We start from the raw sequence: 18,036 nt of genomic DNA on the forward strand, positions 1-18,036 counted from the left end.
ATGCCGAACATATGACGAGGTATCTCGTGGAGTGGCTCCGTGAAATCCTCTCACCGCATGTTTGATCCAAAGATGTGTCAATCCCACATGCTGTGAGAGCGGGTTTCATGGAGCCGTTTTGTAAGATAATTACCTTCTCCATCCAATCAGATTGTGAAACCTATTGATTATGAACTATGGAACCCACCAAGTAAAAAAAAATGGAAATGTAAAATAAAATCGTGAACTTAATTTACCAAATGTGGCAAGCGCAAAAGAATTCAATTGCATGTGTACTGTACAATACAGACGCAGAGACAATAAGGTGAATACCTGTGTCTTATTTGGCTGATATATTTATAATTATGATGAAGAAACAAATAAAAACAACCTGTACATTAAAGCAATTGGAAAAGGAACCACAACATGGGGAAACTTATACAACGGGCCATAGAGAAGCGTTTCCAACATCTAACAGCAGCCTGGATTTTATCTGAAGGGCTGGACTAATGGTAAGTAAACCAAGGAAGCAGTCAACAGGAACTCTGGTCCCCCATACATTGATGGATTCAAGCTTTCGACATTTATTTACAAGAACAAGAAGACCGCTCTCAGTTACATGACGGCAGCTCCACAGGACTATAGTCTGGAAAGAGCATTAGGTCACTGACAAATACAGATTTTTGTTTCTTCATAGAAAGACCAAGAAGGATATAGGTATACAATGCAATGATGAAAATTGACAAACAAAAATAATTCTTGATTTAAATGACAATCCATGCTTTAATAAAGAGCATCCAATAATTAAAATCCTTGTCGCACCAAGAATGGTGAGTTTTAGGCAGTCACGAGGGATCCATTGAGATCGATTCAAATTGGAAATACAAAATCTTTAACCAAGAAATTTTAGGAGAAAGAAGAGAAGGAGGCATCCAGTGTTATGATCTTCAAAAAAAGGAGGGGTAGGGGGTGGGGGGACGGACTTATAAAGTTTTAGTCCACAGGCAACTCACCTTTAAATGTGGACAACTATTTGCAATGGCGAATAAAGATTCATCTGTGATAAATGTACCTCCAATATTGAGGTGTTGCAAGGAATTAGCTCTGGATATCTGTACAAAACAATCAAGAATCAACTGAGATAAATAGAACAAAATGAGTCTTAGTTAAGCATACTCATCAGATGCCTGCAAGGTATCAATTCTGGAATGATTTAGACAATGAAAATATACAGAATCTGTAAAGTCATTTAAACTGATGACAAACTTCTTAAAGCCAGAGTACCACAAGATCTATTCAGACACCAAAACTGTGAAAGCATTATCCTCAGTTGCAACACTAAAGAAAATTTGTAGAACTACTCTGTATTACTTAATGGTAACTATCACATACCAGTTGAACAACACCTTTGTCTGTGATCCCTGTCATACCCCATAGAGATATGGACGTCAGGTTGCTGACACACTTTGCCAAAGATATTTGGCATAGTCCATTGTCACTGATTTGGCAACCCCAACGGCTCCTTGAACTGAAAGCGTGATAAGATAAATCAGGAATTCAAAAACTCAGGAATCAAATAGCTGCCTTTTAAGTCTTTGATATAGGTACATGACAGTTGCACTCAACATATCAAAGAATTAGCTGGTGCTAGTTTCCTGTATAAGGATTCAAGTAAAACTCACAAATTTCATATTTAACCTTAAAGATGAAACAACCATGCTTTATGTTACTTTTCTAAGGCTATTTTATCAGAATAAGCACAAAAATTGCATCCATGCTCAACTCAATTATGCTTTTACTCAATCAATTTGTGTCAAGTATAAGGACACTTTTCCATAGTAATTCAGGTCAGCTAAATGGTTTCTCTTTCACCACTCTAGTCTAATCTAAAGCATAAAACTGCAGCGATGATATTCACTGTATATGTTTATAACAAGAAACTGCAGATCAGAAAATTGAAGATTTATCAAAAGGCCTCTGGAGTATCATTTGGCAAGGATTAAAGCTGTCTCAGCTAATAAAGGCCATTGAATAGGTCTCTAGTCCTTTTGCAATGCAATAAAACCATGTTCTGGACTTGGCAAAAGTGCTCATTCATAAACTCAGTTACGATTGTCAATTCAATAAGACCTCTTGCTTGATTTTAATTAGGCACGAATTCATGGATTAGGAGTTGGACTAAGGTGGAGAATTGTAGAACACAGATCACCATACAAACTACCCAATTGGCCTAATGCCAGAGAAGCTTGATCCTTCTGTACCAAAATCTAAATCTAGTCTGACTCAAAGAATTAAGCGACTGGGCAAATGGAAAAATATTTTCACAACAATACAGAGCCACAAAGTGAAGGAAGATACCAACAACTGGAATTGGTCCAACTACATAAACTAATTACCTGGAAGGGGCAAAATGTGGCCAGTATGATCATAGAAAAGTAATGTCATTTATGCAGGGAATTTCCTGGGGGAAAAAAAGCCTATTTCTGTTGCACCTAATTTCAATCCCATATGAATTCCCTGCATACTCTATGGATATTCACATAAAGAACCCATGCCTAATTTTACATAAGAATCAATCCTCTAATTCAAATTTCCTCATCTATTAAGAACCCAATTCTCATTTTTTCTTGTTAAACACTTATCTTAACAATATTGACTACCATCCTTACAAATTCATAATAAATCAAGAACACAAAAAGGACACAATTTAGAAAAAGGAAAAGTATCAGAGATCAATAAAGATAAAGAGTGTAGTGTACATGTCAAGCTCTTTGAGGTTGTAAGCATGGCGAACAAGGCGGGCTGTGGAGTCATCGTCCATCCTCCAACCAGCAAAGCTCAGAGTCTCCCTTCGAGCCAGAGACTGCTTCACCCCCTGCTTCCATTTCTTGCACACACTTCTCGCCCTGAGAGTTCAACAACAATAATAACACTAATGAATACAATTTCAAATGGTACAAAACAAGAAGATATAACAACACACACACACATATATATACACGTACTGAGCCAAATCAGTGAAGGAAGTGATGAGAGCAAAGATATGAGCCAGAAGGTCTATGGGTAAACGATCAATCTCTGCCTCTTCCCCCATCTTCCTCACACACATGCGCGCAGAGAGAGAGAGATAGAGACAGAGACACAGAATTTTGCCCGTGGTACTACGTTGTGGAAATGATCGAAACTCGTAAGGAAGCTTTAAGGAAGAAGAAAGCTCTGACAAACAAGTAAAGGGTGAGAAAATGTGCTCATGTTTTCGTCATCCACTGTTTCAACTTTGAAGAATGAAGAATCTACGCCTTCCTACTATTATTATATTATTATTATTTGGTAAGAATATTATTACTACTTTTTATTTTAGTATTTGTAAAGGTCAAGAATCTACGTTCGGAGTTTGTGTCCCTTGTCCGTTTGGGATTTTATACTATGTGGGTGTTGTCGTGTTATCTCTTCATGCTCCTCCATCCTCATCCATTGGACAATAACAACTCCAAAACTGAAATTAAATAATATTAATAGCATTATATTACTACTAGCCAAAACATTCTATGTGAAAATTCATGTGTTTGAATTTAATTAGAAAAATTAATTTGTAGTATTTAAATTAATAATTGTATCTAAAATTTTAATTTGGGAACTTAATGTATTATATATATTTTTTAATTTTAAGAATCTAACATAAAACAAGTAAAGGGAGAAAGAATGTGATAAGTTAAAACTGTGTACATTGCTACTGGTTTGTACTCCTTAAGGATTTCAGCAACAACAATTTCTATTTTAGCTAATTAATTTCTAATGCATTATCATTTTAACCAAAAAAAAAAATTGTAGACATTGTACACCTCGCATGTATGAAATTCTTTAAAGGTATGACTATTTGAGAATATTTATATGCTTGCATTAATCGTTAGGGGTAAGTTTGAGATATATACACACGTGAAAATTTGTAAAACTTCAAAAACTTAGATAGCAAAATATTATAAAATCAACTAAAAGTCAAACACCTTTAATTATGTGTGTGTATATATATATATTATATGTGTTAGGATTGAATTATATTTAGATTATTTTTTTTAATATTATACCACTTGATGATTTTGTATAAGATTATTATTTTTAAAATCTTTCCATTAAATATAGATTTTCTTTATAGAATACCATAAAATATTTTTCATTCCATTTTCAAGATCACTACCAAATACAAAAAAAAAAAAAGATAATATTCTTGATTTTTTTTTTGAAAAAGAACTCATTTTTTAGAATATATATATATATATATATATATATATATATATATATATATATTGAACCAAACGGAATATTTGGGAAGTATAGAGTGTATAGACTCTAGAGAAGCAATGTATTTAAATCGTAAGTTAATACTAGCCTCATTACACGCGCTTCGCGCGTGCGATGAGGCTTTTTTTTTAAGTGGTCTTATTTTGTAGAATAAAAAACTGTATTTTTTATTTTATATATATATAATTTTTATTTGAAAATATAATTTATAAGTGAATAAATCAATTTAAAAATTAATAGGAGAGTGGTCCTATTTTTTAGGCAATGTTTTAGTTTTAGTGGGAGTTAAAGTTGCATTTATACCCTTACATTCCTATGTTTAAGTAGAGACAAAACTAAAGGACAATCTGGTAAAAATGCAACTCTAAATTCCATTAAAACATTGCCTAAAAAATATGGTTACTTTTCTATTGATTTTCAAATTTATTTATCCACTTAAAAACTAGATTTTCAAAATAAAAATTATATATATAATAAAAAACATAGATTTTTTTTTTGCTACCACCACTAAAAAAAAAAAAAAAAAAACCTCATCTCACGCGCGAAGCGCGTGTGATGAGACTAGTATATAATAAAAAACATATATATTTTTTTGCTACTACCACTAAAAAACATAGATTTAAAAAAAAAAATAAACCATCAATGTTGGTTTCTTTTTTCTTTTTTTTTTGCAACTTCAAGCAAAAAAAAAAGAAGAAAAAAAAAAGAGAAGATAAGGTAAGATAATGATATAATAAAGGAAAAGAAAAATAAAAAAATAAATGAAACGATAAGATAATGATATGAAAATGATAATGATAATGTTAACAAAGTGGAGTCCTTTTAGTATCTAAATCACGATAAAATAATATATTTTTGTTGGAGATAAAACAACTATTTTTTTTACAAATTAAACCATAATCCAAGACTTTCAAAATTTATAAAAAATAAAAATAAAAAAAAAAGTTACTAACCTGAGGGAAACAACCTTCAACCCTGAGCGTTATGATGGCAAGGCATTAAGCTTGGTGGCAAAAAAAAAACCTGTATAGATAAATGTAAGGGTATAAATGTAAGGGTATTTTTAAACTAAAAAATGTGGAATCAAAACAGGAGAAGTCCCTTAAATAATAGTATAGATATATATCATCTAATAAAAATTTATTAAATAATGTATAATATTGTGAAAAACTATAACACAAGAAATAATTTGAATCTTAACCCTTTTTTTTATTTTTAAGTTGACTCGTTTTATTTTGCTAAAAAAAAAAAGGTTGACTCGTTTTATGCATATAACTATATATACATTATACGCACAACCGATTATTGCCGCATACAATAATTTCTCCCCATTCTGAATCATGACAGTTGCATCTTTAATCTCTACCTTACCTTTGCTTTTTGCTTTTTGGCTATTTTTCCTTTTTTTAGGCAATAATCTGATCTTTGCCTTAGGTGTCAATTCCTCGAAAGCACGTTACGTGTTTTGACAAAAGGATGAAACGTGGATTGATGGAAATCCCACAACGTGAACACTTAGCACAATTCCCACTTCAATTGAATTTGGCATAGATGTTTACAATTTTTTTTTTTTTGGGTATAATGCCACATAAATGTTTTGACTTTAAGATGTTTAGACTTTACACTACAGCACGTATTTAGTCTAGATTTATATCATGAAAAATTCTTAGTTTATATTGAATTAACATTGTAAATTTATTTCATAAAAAAAACATATAATATAAATTTACATCGTAAATATATCATATATGACACTTTTTATACATATGTACATCATTTATCACTTTATAAAAAAAAAATATATATATATATATATATATATCTTTTTTCATTCTTGTTGCTCCATATGGTCATCACACAATTTAAAAAGATAAGTGCAAGCTTTTTTTTTTTTTTCCTTGTCCGTATAGGATTGAATTTCCATAGCATTTATTCTTTGAGCAAACACAACTTTTTTTTCATAATTTTTTAAGGTGAAAACATAAATAATGATAATTTTTTCACAACTTTTATCTAGACATGTCGTTGCCATCACTTTTATTATACACTAATTACAACATATGAAATCAACAATTATAAATAAAATAATAATAATTCAATATGACAATATCACGAATTGACTTGCAAAGGTCCAAAAGCAATAAATCAAATGTTGTTGATGACACTCCCACCACATGTTTCATTTGATCCCTTATGATTTTTTTTTTTTGAATGAAAAAAAAATGTAAGATCATGGAGGTAAATCACATTCTATTGGGCATAATATACTATAGGATTCTCATATCTGTCTACTGTCTTGGTGCTAATGAGTCTCACATTACTCGAACCCAAATTTTATGGCAAGGTGGATGAGGTGCTTGACAACTAGACCCCCACATCGGGGTTATTTGATCCCTTATGATTGATCAAATTTACCCCATACGTGTTATCAAAAACAAAAAAAAAAAAAAGTCTACCACATATGGCCACATGGCGAACAAAGATGAAATTGCTTGCTCTTATATTTCTCTCCCTTTTCTGGTTGTAGAAACAAATAGGGAATAAAATGCATGAGGCGTGACTTGATGGTAGAAGTTTTTTTCCTAGTCACCAGAGAGGAGCAGTTTGAGCGATAGCCCTACTAAGGCATGTGTGGTACACCTGGTATTACTCATTACCGTCACATAGGGTGGGGTCGATAAGTCTACACCGAAAACCCTTTTTTTTTAAATTCAGCAAAAAAAAAAAAAAAAGAAATAGGGATCTATAGTTATGGTATTTAACCACGCTGTCTAGAATTGTTGAGTATTAAAATTTATTTGCACTATCAATTTGTTATAATTTGCTATTCTAAAAGCCTTGTAACTTATTGGTATTATCTTCCTATTTATTGTCACAACTGAATTATATAAAAATAAAAAATAAAATCTGTTGCTTAATACAAAGGATTTAAAAATGGCTTACCAATACGCAAGCTTCTCCATTCAACCCATCTAAGATCATTGTTATCTGAAGAGACGAAGAAAAATTGAAGATTTCTTCATTGATTTATATTGCTTGCACGTCTTGAAACCAATCTACACTAACAAATAGAAATGACAACTACCCTATACCATTGTCGGTTCGACTACCACGAGGAGTTTGTCAAATAATAAATATGGCAACGCCGCAATTGTAAGGAAAAGAAAAAGAAAAAGAAAGAATTAATAATATAGTAATCATTATTCTATGCATCATAATCCACCCATTTAGTTGTAGATATAAGTATAAGACTAAAAGGTAAAGAAGAACGAAGACATTATAGATTTTCATCAGCTAATTATTATTACTATTAATTTTTTTTGCTTGATATGGATTTTCATCGGCTGTGAAGAGGAAAACATAATAAATTTACAAATTAAACATCCCAGAAGCATCTTCTCAAAAAAAAAAAAAAATCCCAGAAGAAAATTAATTAGGAATTCTGGAATTTTATTAAAGAACGGAATTACAATACAATAATAAAAAATAAAATAAAAAAAACTCGATGATAAAATAATAGCAAATTAGCAATGTAAAATGAACGATTATAAATATATATAATCCTAGACCACAAATGGGGTAGATAATCAGCTGATGCGGCGACACAGAGTAATCCCATCACCCACGGGAAGCTGGCAAATCTCAACCCTCTGATCAAGGGCTAAGGCCTTATTGAGCTCCAACACATAGTCTCTATAATATCGAACGTACTTTCTAAGAGGTGCATCAGGTGGGGCCACCACAGAACCATTCCATAGGGTGTTGTCATAGCCGATTAGTCCACCAACCTTCACAAGCTCAATTAGCCTCTCATGGTAGTTCAAATAGTTATCCTTGTCTGCGTCCACAAAAATAAAATCGAATGTTCCATGGTACGTTCCCTGTGAAAATTGTACAATTTCAATCGCAAGTTAACATTTAGAACTAGTGGTAGTTACACATTGTGCATACAAAACACACAATTAAAATCGTGTTTTTAAAACATAATTTCAATTGGAGCATGTATAACCGTGTGTAATTCAGCATATACAACAATAATAATAGATAGACTTACTTTCTCAATCATTTGGTCAAGAACTGGAAGAGCTGGGCCTTCTTTAAAATCAATCTTGTGAGCAACGCCAGCTTTTTGAATTACAGGTAAACCCAATTCATAATTTTCACGGTTGATGTCCATAGCCAATATCTGCAACATTCCTAAAACTGATTATTCCTTTCATTCATGGGTTAATTGTTAAAATATTTTGCCAATTAATTGAAATAATTATAATCTAGTAAATTATTTGGGACTTAATTCAATCCTTTTGAGTATCATTTTTTATTTCATTTTAATCCTTTAATTTTAATTTGTTTTCAATCTAGTACTTCTCTCTATTTCTCTAGTTTTAATATGTTAGTCTTTAGCTTTTCAAAACAATGTCGTTTTAGTGGACTTAATGGTGCGAAATGGATGAAAGTGAACAGAATGACTATATTGGAAACAATTGGAAATTAAGGATTTGAAATGAAAATTTTTTTTAAAATTGAATTGAAAACAAGTCAAAATTAAAAGTTATATTTTGTAATTTAATAAAAAATTAAAGTTTTAAAAAGTTGTATGTGGACTGAATAAACTAAAAACAAGCAAGGGCATGTAGCTATTTGCATAGTGAGTCACTCCTATTTGCATAGAGCTACATTAAAGTTGTTCATCCAAAAAAAAATAGTGGTTCTGTTTTCTTTGTTCAATTTGGGATTTTGGATTTTTAGAAATGATTAGATTAATGAACCTTTCCATCCTCCGGTAGGGCGAGGGCAGTGGCAAGTAGCGAGTAACCAGTGTAGACGCCGATTTCCATGGTGTTCTTGGCGTTGATGAGCTTTAGGATCATGTTCAAGAATTGTCCTTCATCGGCTGAGGTGGTCATGATGTTCCTGTTTATACATGTCATTGCAAAATGAAAATCATACACATGGATATATAGTTGTCAAACCATGAATACGTAAATAAACTAAGCACATCAATGCAAGACTTAAAATGTAATATGAATAGATCAAAAGAAAAACTTTGAAATGTACACTTACCATGGATGTCTTGCTGTCAATTCCCGGAGCTCCTTCATAGGCTCTGGCTCTTTTGGATACACACTGGTTTCAAGTATATACTGCAATGAACAATACGAATTTTAGAAAAAATAAATAAAGTTTGATGATAGAATAGAAAAAAAGAGTGGAATTGGGATTGTGTTTGTGTTTGTGTCTGTGTACCTGGTAAAGAGCATCGCTCTGTAAGAGACTCTTGTGGCCAACTTCTTGGTGCCTTCCAGCTTCGTTTTGCTGCTCTTCTTGAGTGGATGCCATTTTCTTTCTTTCTTTCTTTCTTTCTATATCTGACTTCTTTTCTTCTTTTGAGGCTTGAAGGACTTTTGGTTGATTCCCTGCTTTTCCTCGTTGAGAAAGAGTCTCTATATATGAAGGTTGGGGCCTGGGGGGTTGGTCAGAACAATATTATTATGAAATTCATTTTTTCACAATTATTGTCAAGTGGGTTGTTGGGGTTGGTGTGAAATTTTTTAATTAAGTTTAGAGATTTGGGGTATACTATTTTTCATAAAAAAATAATTGCAAATTTTACTATTAAAAGTCTAGTAGTTTGTAACTCAGTTGTCACCTATTAATATTTCTAATGAAGATATTTAAGATTCAAATGTCTCTCTCTAACTATCAAATTATAACAAAAAAAAGAAAAAAAAAACATGACTTCCTAGGTTTTATAAACTAAGGTGTTTAGTTTTAAACATATAACACAACAGAAAAATATTTAATGAATTTATTTATAATGGTATTTTTTTTGGAGGGACTATTTATAATGGTATTGATAGCATCAGTTGTATTCATTGTCATGTATAAGTGTTTTGATAGTAAAATTGATAGTTGATTTATCATTCTTCACAAAAAAATTACAGATATTTTTAATAATTATTAATGTGATATGTTGTGATTAGTAATAATAAAAATAAAATAAATAAAAGAGGTTAAGTAAAACTTTTTCCCTCATTAAAATTATGGTGAAATTTTTTTTTCAACTTAACACGTATCAAAATCTGAAGAGCATGATTTGATTGCGCAACAAGTAAGGGGTTTGGTGAGTGGTGATATTGGTTTATTTAATTCTTTAGCCTCCAGCAGTGACCAACTCTGTGATTTGACCCAATGCAGATGCAGTCCTACTTACCACTATTTTTGGGGACTTCCGCACGCCAACCCCAGCCCATCTCTTTGGACCCTTCAAATTCAATGGTCCAAGCCATAACAAAAACAACAATAAATTGTACAAAATGCTACTATTTTTCAACATTTTGGGGGTCATTTTTTAGCTTTTAAAATGGATAACACTGTCGAGGAATCTATATGCAATTCAATCATATTAGGTTTTTAATCAAAAATCACATAAGAAATTAACAAGAATCTTAAAAAAATTAACCACATAACAACTCATCCAGATTCAGCGGAGGAAGCATCCTTAGGGCAAATCAAATTAATTCATTATAATTATATAGAATTAATAACACTCAAGTTTATATGATCCAAAACTTGACTCTAACAAATTTGACAAAATCAAAAAATATCATCTCTAAAAGAACAAGTACAATCATAGCATAAAAAATAAAACTTTGAAAAAATCAATACCGCAACATGATCTCCCTTTGGAATATTACAACCACTTTATGGTTGCAAATTTGCAATACCAAAAGCATCTCATAGAAAAAATCTTTAATTTTTCTTCATGTAACTTTCCTTTTATCTTTTTGGTATGTCTTTATAAGAAAGAATTTTTAGATAGTTCCGGAATATAAAAAAATAGTTATTTTTCCTCTCACATTTATAACAGACCTTATAATGAATTTAATGAGTGGATTTGACCATAAATATTTTATGGTAGAAAAGAAAAGCATTCACCATACTCCGAGAGTACCTAAAAATTACTTAAGAAAAACAAAAAAAAACTCCCTTTTATATTATTTTTTTATCCGTAATGAAGATATTATGTACCCGTCACATACAGCGTGTTCACTTTTTCTTATTTCTACCTTTTTTCCTAAAATTTAGTCTGCAACTATTTGGTCAAACGGTCAACTTAGGGACAAAAAGATATATACACTGCTCACACTCTTAAATTCCTACCATCCCTTACTCATTTTAAAAATCTTAAATTTTAGATAAATTATAAAATAAAATAAAAAAGTTTCTTCAATCCACGTCCCATTATGAATGCTCGTAATATATATATATAAAATTAAAAGATGAAGTGTAATATTTATTATTACTCTACTTTTGTTAAGTCACATCATCCACCTATTTTCAACAATCTCTCTTTTTTTAACTATTTTTTCTTCTTATTAAGTTCTCAACTTATTGTTACATTTTCTTCAACTTTTTCCTTCCCTTTTACCTTTCCATCTCCCTACTACTTTCTACCTTAATATCACTTTTCTTCTATCTCTCATATTTTTTGGTGGATTTTTTTTTTCTTACATCTCTATTTTAAGTTAATTAATTTTTGTATTATTTGGAACTCTACTTCTGGTTGATGCGATTAAATTTTGCATTTTTAAGTTGTTATCTTTTTTTCTTCACTTTGATTTCATACATGTTATCCTATTGCATTATAAAGATAGTATATAAAAATCTAATGTTATGTTAGTACATAAAATGACTTAGATAATTTGGTGTTTATTACTATTTTTTTTTACTCTTTTTCTTCTAATCTTATTTTCTATAAATTTCTTATTGTTCTCTCTCACATTCTCTCCTAAAAAAGTGGTTATTCTCTCTCTCTCTCTCTCTCGATATTTTATTCTTTCTTGCAGTTTTACTTTAGGTTGATGAATCATTGTGATTTTTAAAACTCTATTCTTTATTCATATGCTTTGGTGTTGTATTTTGGAAGTAAGAATTTGAATTTATATCAAACACAATCTTTGCTATGTTAATTACATATTTACATTCGGTCCATTTGGTTCACTTTGGTCCATTTTGGTCCAATGCAGTCTACTTTGAATTGGTCTATTTCGGTCCAATTCAGTCCATTCAGTCTATTTTGGTCCACTTTAGTTCATGTCGGGCTATGTAATCCACATTGGTACAATTCAATCAAACTCAGTCAATTTGGCCAACTTCAGTCCAATTTGGTATATTCGGTCTAATTCAGTCTACTTAGGTCTATTTGGCCTATTTGGTCCATATCAGTCTAATTCGGTCTATTTGGTCTATTCTGTTCATTTCAGTTTACTTCAATCTAATTCGGTGTACTTACTACTTACTTAAAAATGGCAAAATAAAAGTTTGGGTTTATCAATTTGTAATTATATGATAAGTTTTGGTTATCATAATAATCTTCTTAAGATAATAAGAATTTTAATAATAACTTTAAAATTTTAGTTTTACTAATAGAAATTAGGAAAAGTTAAAAGAATATGGACCATTTCAAAAAAGAATAATATCAACCAAAAACATCAAAAATTATATAATTATATAATTGTAAAAATAGTGATGGAAATTAATTTTTAAAATTGTTTAATTTTGAGAAAAAATTATCTACAATAAAATTTAGAGAATAAATTATACATATTTAGTATAAGTTTGTTATGAGTTTTGATTATCATGATTGTAAGTGCACAATTGCACCTGGCCCCAAGAACAGTTACGGGCTCAGGCCCAACGAGCCTTAAACAATGTAATTTGTAGAGTGTGGGCTTGAAACCCAGGTTAGAAGTGTTTGAGGATTAAATAGCAAGCTAAAGATTATAAACACTTAAAAACAACAAAGAATGCTATGAATCAATCTGCTCGGACGTAAGCCGAGAACTGTTCTTATATAATTTCTCTCTCTTTCTTTTTCTCTTTCTTTTAGGTTACAAGGAGGGAGATCCCCCCTTTCTGTCTTAGATTCCTCCTTAAATACTACTCTCTTGAATACCTTTTACACGTGTTGCTTTACCTCCCCTTTAACCTAGATATTTCTTTTCCCAGTGCCTTTGAATAGTAACCAGAAGTTTCTCTTCCACTGTTCAGGTGTCACTTCCCCATCAATGCGGCCAGGGTGGTAGGTGTAGGGTCTTTAATGTGGAGGTAGCAGCCTTTATCTTTGACATTTCTTCAACACCAGTGCTTCTGGGGCATTCTAGGGTTTCCCCCTTTTAACCATTGGTCTTAACCGTGTCATCCCCTAATCTTTATTGCGAAAGCCCGAGTTCTTCGGTGTCCGTCCGAGGATAAGTTCACCCTCGGCTGGATCCTCGGACCCTCGGCGTATGGGCCGACCCATAGTACCAACAAATTCTAAACCCAGTAGCAGGTCGGCCCTCCTTAACACGGCCCAAAAGGCCCACATTCTCATCAGGATCTTTTCGCCCTCCACAATGATAATCTCTTTTAAGAGAATGAAGAATTTGAATAATTTATTTGAAACTTAAAAATTTTAGTTGTACAAAAGAATTTGAAAAATATAACATACTATAACATAATTTTGAAGAATATGGACCACCTTATAAAGAAATAATATCAATTAAAAACACCCCAAATAATAGAATGATATATTGGTAAAGATAGAAAGATGAAAAATAATTTTAGAAATTATTTCAATTTTAAGGAGAACAAATTATCTTCAACAAATTTTAAAGAAAAAATTATACAATAAATTACAATTATAAAATAATTATTTATTCTCATGCATCACATTAGTCCTTGACTAGTTTAGTAATAAGTAATAACAATATATACTGTTCTTAATGCGTGTCAATTGTATTGCACGTTCTTAACGATTATAATTACAAGAGGCTGAAAAAAAATCATTATTATATAGAATGTCAACATTTTCTAGAACCCGGGGTTTGTGGGATATTTTAATCCTTTTGTTTAATCAGTGTTTGTCATTCTCTTTCTTGAACAACAATTATGCTCTAGTACTCTACATGTGATCTCCATTCAAACTGGTTCAAACCAATTCTTTCGTACAAGTTTAGTTTTCGTACATGTTCTTTTTTTAAGGTTGAGACCGTTTATTAAGTCATCCTGCTTAAACTTTTTTTTTTCTATTATCTTGGGGTAGGATAACACTCAATTGTTAATTAGTTTCAGAAAGCCTTTTGACTTTTGGTAAACTATGTTGAAAATAACTTGATTCAAGATCCAAGTGCAAAACCAAATGAGCAAAGGATCTTTAATACTCTCTAGAATCACTAGCATATATTTGTAAACAATATAAAGGAGTAGAGCACACCTTATTAAAGGCCCTCCACCTTGAGAGCAAAAGCAAGAAGCCACCTGACTGATGAGGAGCAATGAGAACGAGAGGAAGAAGCCAAAGTTCCTGCAAGGTCAAGAATGGCCATGTGTGTGTGAGGAAGGAGAGCTACTACACCTCTTCCATTACTCCTCTCTCTAATTTTCGTTGCTCAATCTTTTTTTTTTTTTTTTTGTGATCATTTGGTAGTTGGGTTTTGATTGTTTCGTTGGTTATTGTGACTTCAATTGGCAAAGGAAGTATATCAGGTTTTAGACATTTTAGGGCTGTTTGGTACGGTTGTTTAAACAACAGTTTTCAGTATTTAAACAACAATAATACTTCTGACACGTATTTCTATAATATTCAAACATGTATTTCCACAACACTAAAAACTGAACAATAATACTTAAATATTGCTACTAAACAGGCTCTGACAAAGAATAGAACAGCAGTTAGAAAACATTTGATTTCCTCATTCTTCGTAGACAGGTAAAACTAATGTACAAAAAATCACATTTTTTTTTTATCAAAAAAGGGGAAAAAAATTCACATCTTTAATCTTTTACGGTTAACCAGAAAAATGTCGCCAAACAGCTCCTTTTTAAACTATCAAACAAAATAGTAAAATTACCATTCTTTTGGAACTCGACTGAAACTCGACATTAACAATATTGAGTATAAAACTTGACCATGCAAAATTTTCAAAAAAATTTAAGTGGCAAAATATTCACAGAACTCGATATTGCTAATGTCGAATTCTACTTAAAACTCGATATTTCAAATTCAAAACAGTGGTATTTTGCTATATAATTTAAAAAGGGATTATTTTGCCATGTTGATGTCAAGTTCCAAATTCAAAACAATAGTATTTTGCTACATAATATAAGAAGGGGTTATTTTTCCATTTTTTGCTCAGTTAACCTCATGCCTCAGCCTCACCAGAATTTTCAGGAGGAATGAACAACCTGCCGTACATGGTTACAATAAGCATGCAGCAAAAAACACATTCAGTCTTTTGTTGACTTTGATTTATCAGGATTGTATCTTAACAGGCACTGCCCTGAGACTCTTGTTAATCTTTATTTTTAATTGAAGTCTCTGTTTTACCACCCAAAAAAAAAACACATACTACTCGAGTTTATATAAAAATGTTGTCTAATCTTTACAATCTCATTTTCTCACCGCTCCAAATCCTACGAGGCTTCCTGAACCAAATAGACTTCATAGCCAACCTCAACACTATACGCACTAAATTGGTTTAGTTCAGTGTAGACTAGACCCATAAGTTGCTAAGTACCCTCAACAATCCCCCATAGTAGTCTAGGCATGATATTAATCAACATATAAAACAAATGATTTTCAGTGTAAATATATATAATACCTACTTGCTTACAACAAGTATCGCTACCCTGTTTTGCCCTCCTACAAGTGTTTTACTACCTAGATATGAAAACAAATGAAACCCTAATTTTAATATAAAAACAATAATTTGGACCACGAATCCCTTCAAACACCTCAAATTGGTCAAAATCTATTAGACTACGACAAACCTGGGACTTCTATAGCAAACTACAAGGTTTGACCTGCTTTGACCAAAAAATCCCACCGTCTAATCGAAACGATTTTTACACCAATGCTAAGAAATTTCAATTCCTTTCAAAACGAGCGATTGATCATGAAAACTGAATATAAATCAATGATATCACGAAAACACACCAAAAAAAAAACAAAAAAAAAATTCACAAAATTAATCATGAAATTTTACTTAATTTTGACTTTGTCCTAATATTGGTCAAATGGTCTCAAAATTGCATGTGTCATAGTCAGGGACGGACTTAAGATTTTAAGCTCGCGGAGGCCAAAGTATAAAGAAAAAAAGAACTCCAAATAGACATTCATATAGAATTAAAAATTATAAATACTTAAAATCGTTGTTTCTAAATACATTAAGATGAAATTATTTACCAACAAATACAAAAACAAAAACAAAATGATGTTTTTTTTTTAATAATAGGATTTTCTTTTTTGAAGTTAGAGCAATCACAGTGGTAGTGCTAAAAACACCTCAAAAAATTACTTTATTTATTTTACCACCTCACTTTACAATATACCTAATATCAAATGTTATATTTTTTTTTATCACTTCATTTAAAATAATATAAACAACTCATTAAGATAATAAAGAAAGTGAGAGAATTTGAGTTTTTTAATTGAAGGAAGATATATAATCTAAATAAAATATTTTATTTTATTTTTAACAATTTGCTATCGTCAATGGTATTTATACCAATTTACTGTAGTTGCAAAAAATTTAGCTTTAGTTTATTCAATTGCACATGATTTTTTGGTTTGTTGGTAATAAAATAATTTTTTTTTTTTTGTTACTAAAATACAATCACCATTGTGAATGTTTTTTTATTTTTTTTGTTAAGTTTTTGGGTTGAATAGTTTTTATTTGAGTGAGGCTAGTTTAGGCTTATTGAGGAAAAGTGGAACCTAAGGTTTTGGAAATAAGGCCCAACTACAAAAATAAAATATATAAAAACTATTAAAAAAAAATTGGACCCAGGGGGCCTAGGCCACCTTGGGCCTCCACCTGGTCCGTCCTGGTGATAGATAATTAGAAAGTTCATGCAAAATGATTCATTTTGAAGGGTCTAGAGCAACAAAGAGACGTTCATCAACATAACCTTGACCAAAAAAGAAAATACACTTGTTAACGATATATCACCTTACGCACACAATTCATTTTAGTTATGTGTTTTTTTTTAGGATATATCATTTTTTTTTTTGAGAGAGTAGGTTGTAAGTGCACAATTGCACCTGAACCCAAAGACAATTACGGGCTCAGACCCAATGAGCCTTAAACAATAAAATTTGTAGAGTGTGGGCTTGAAATCTAAGTTAGAGGTACTAAGAACTTGATAACAGGCTAAGAGTTACAAACACTTGTAAATAACAAATGGTAATTACAAATAGACCTCCTCGGACGTAAGCCGAGGAATACTTCTGTATTATTTCTCTCTCTCTCTCTCTCTCTCTCTCTCTTAAAAGTTACAATCCTTAATTTCTTTCTTAGTTACCGACCTCCCTCTTCTCTGGCGTTCATCCCCCTTAAATACTTCTTCTCCTGATGCTTTATCCATGTGTTACTCCAACCCCCTCCCCCTAGATATTTCTTTTCTTAGTGCCTTTGAATAGTGACCAGAAGTTTCAGTTCTACTGTTTAGGGGTCACTTCTCCATTAATGCGGCCAGGGAGGTAGGTGCAGAGTCTTTAATGTGGAGGTGGCAGCCTTTTCTTTTGGTATTTTTCTAACACCGGTGTACCTCGAAGATTCAGGGTTTCCCCCTTTAACCATTAGTCTTTCCAGAGTTATGCCTTGACCTTCATAATGAAGCTCTGAGTTCCCTTTGATCTGTCCGAGGAGAAGCTCGCCCTCGGCTGTATCCTCGGACCCTCGGCATATGGGCCAATTCGCAGAGTTAACA

General features: G+C 31.6%; 2 protein-coding genes across 2 annotated transcripts; both read right to left on the bottom strand.

Moving 5' to 3' along the window:
• Positions 1-231: 231 nt before the first annotated feature.
• LOC142625905 (F-box protein At5g67140) lies at positions 232-3,265 on the bottom strand. Its single transcript, XM_075799656.1, has 5 exons — positions 2,985-3,265; positions 2,739-2,885; positions 1,372-1,507; positions 993-1,091; positions 232-625 (listed from the first exon to the last, which is right to left on the bottom strand). Exons 1-5 carry the CDS (start codon positions 3,086-3,088, stop codon positions 416-418), a joined length of 696 nt encoding a protein of 231 aa, XP_075655771.1. The 5' UTR covers positions 3,089-3,265; the 3' UTR covers positions 232-415.
• A 4,442-nt stretch (positions 3,266-7,707) lies between these two features.
• On the bottom strand, positions 7,708-9,714 carry LOC142626488 (caffeoyl-CoA O-methyltransferase-like). The gene is made up of 5 exons (XM_075800317.1): positions 9,526-9,714; positions 9,343-9,422; positions 9,048-9,192; positions 8,333-8,464; positions 7,708-8,159 (listed from the first exon to the last, which is right to left on the bottom strand). Exons 1-5 carry the CDS (start codon positions 9,616-9,618, stop codon positions 7,866-7,868), a joined length of 744 nt encoding a protein of 247 aa, XP_075656432.1. The 5' UTR covers positions 9,619-9,714; the 3' UTR covers positions 7,708-7,865.
• Between the last annotated feature and the right edge of the window lie 8,322 nt (positions 9,715-18,036).

Source organism: Castanea sativa, chromosome 2 (assembly GCF_040712315.1).
Source record: "Castanea sativa cultivar Marrone di Chiusa Pesio chromosome 2, ASM4071231v1".
In the NCBI taxonomy this organism is placed as follows: Eukaryota; Viridiplantae; Streptophyta; class Magnoliopsida; order Fagales; family Fagaceae; genus Castanea; species Castanea sativa.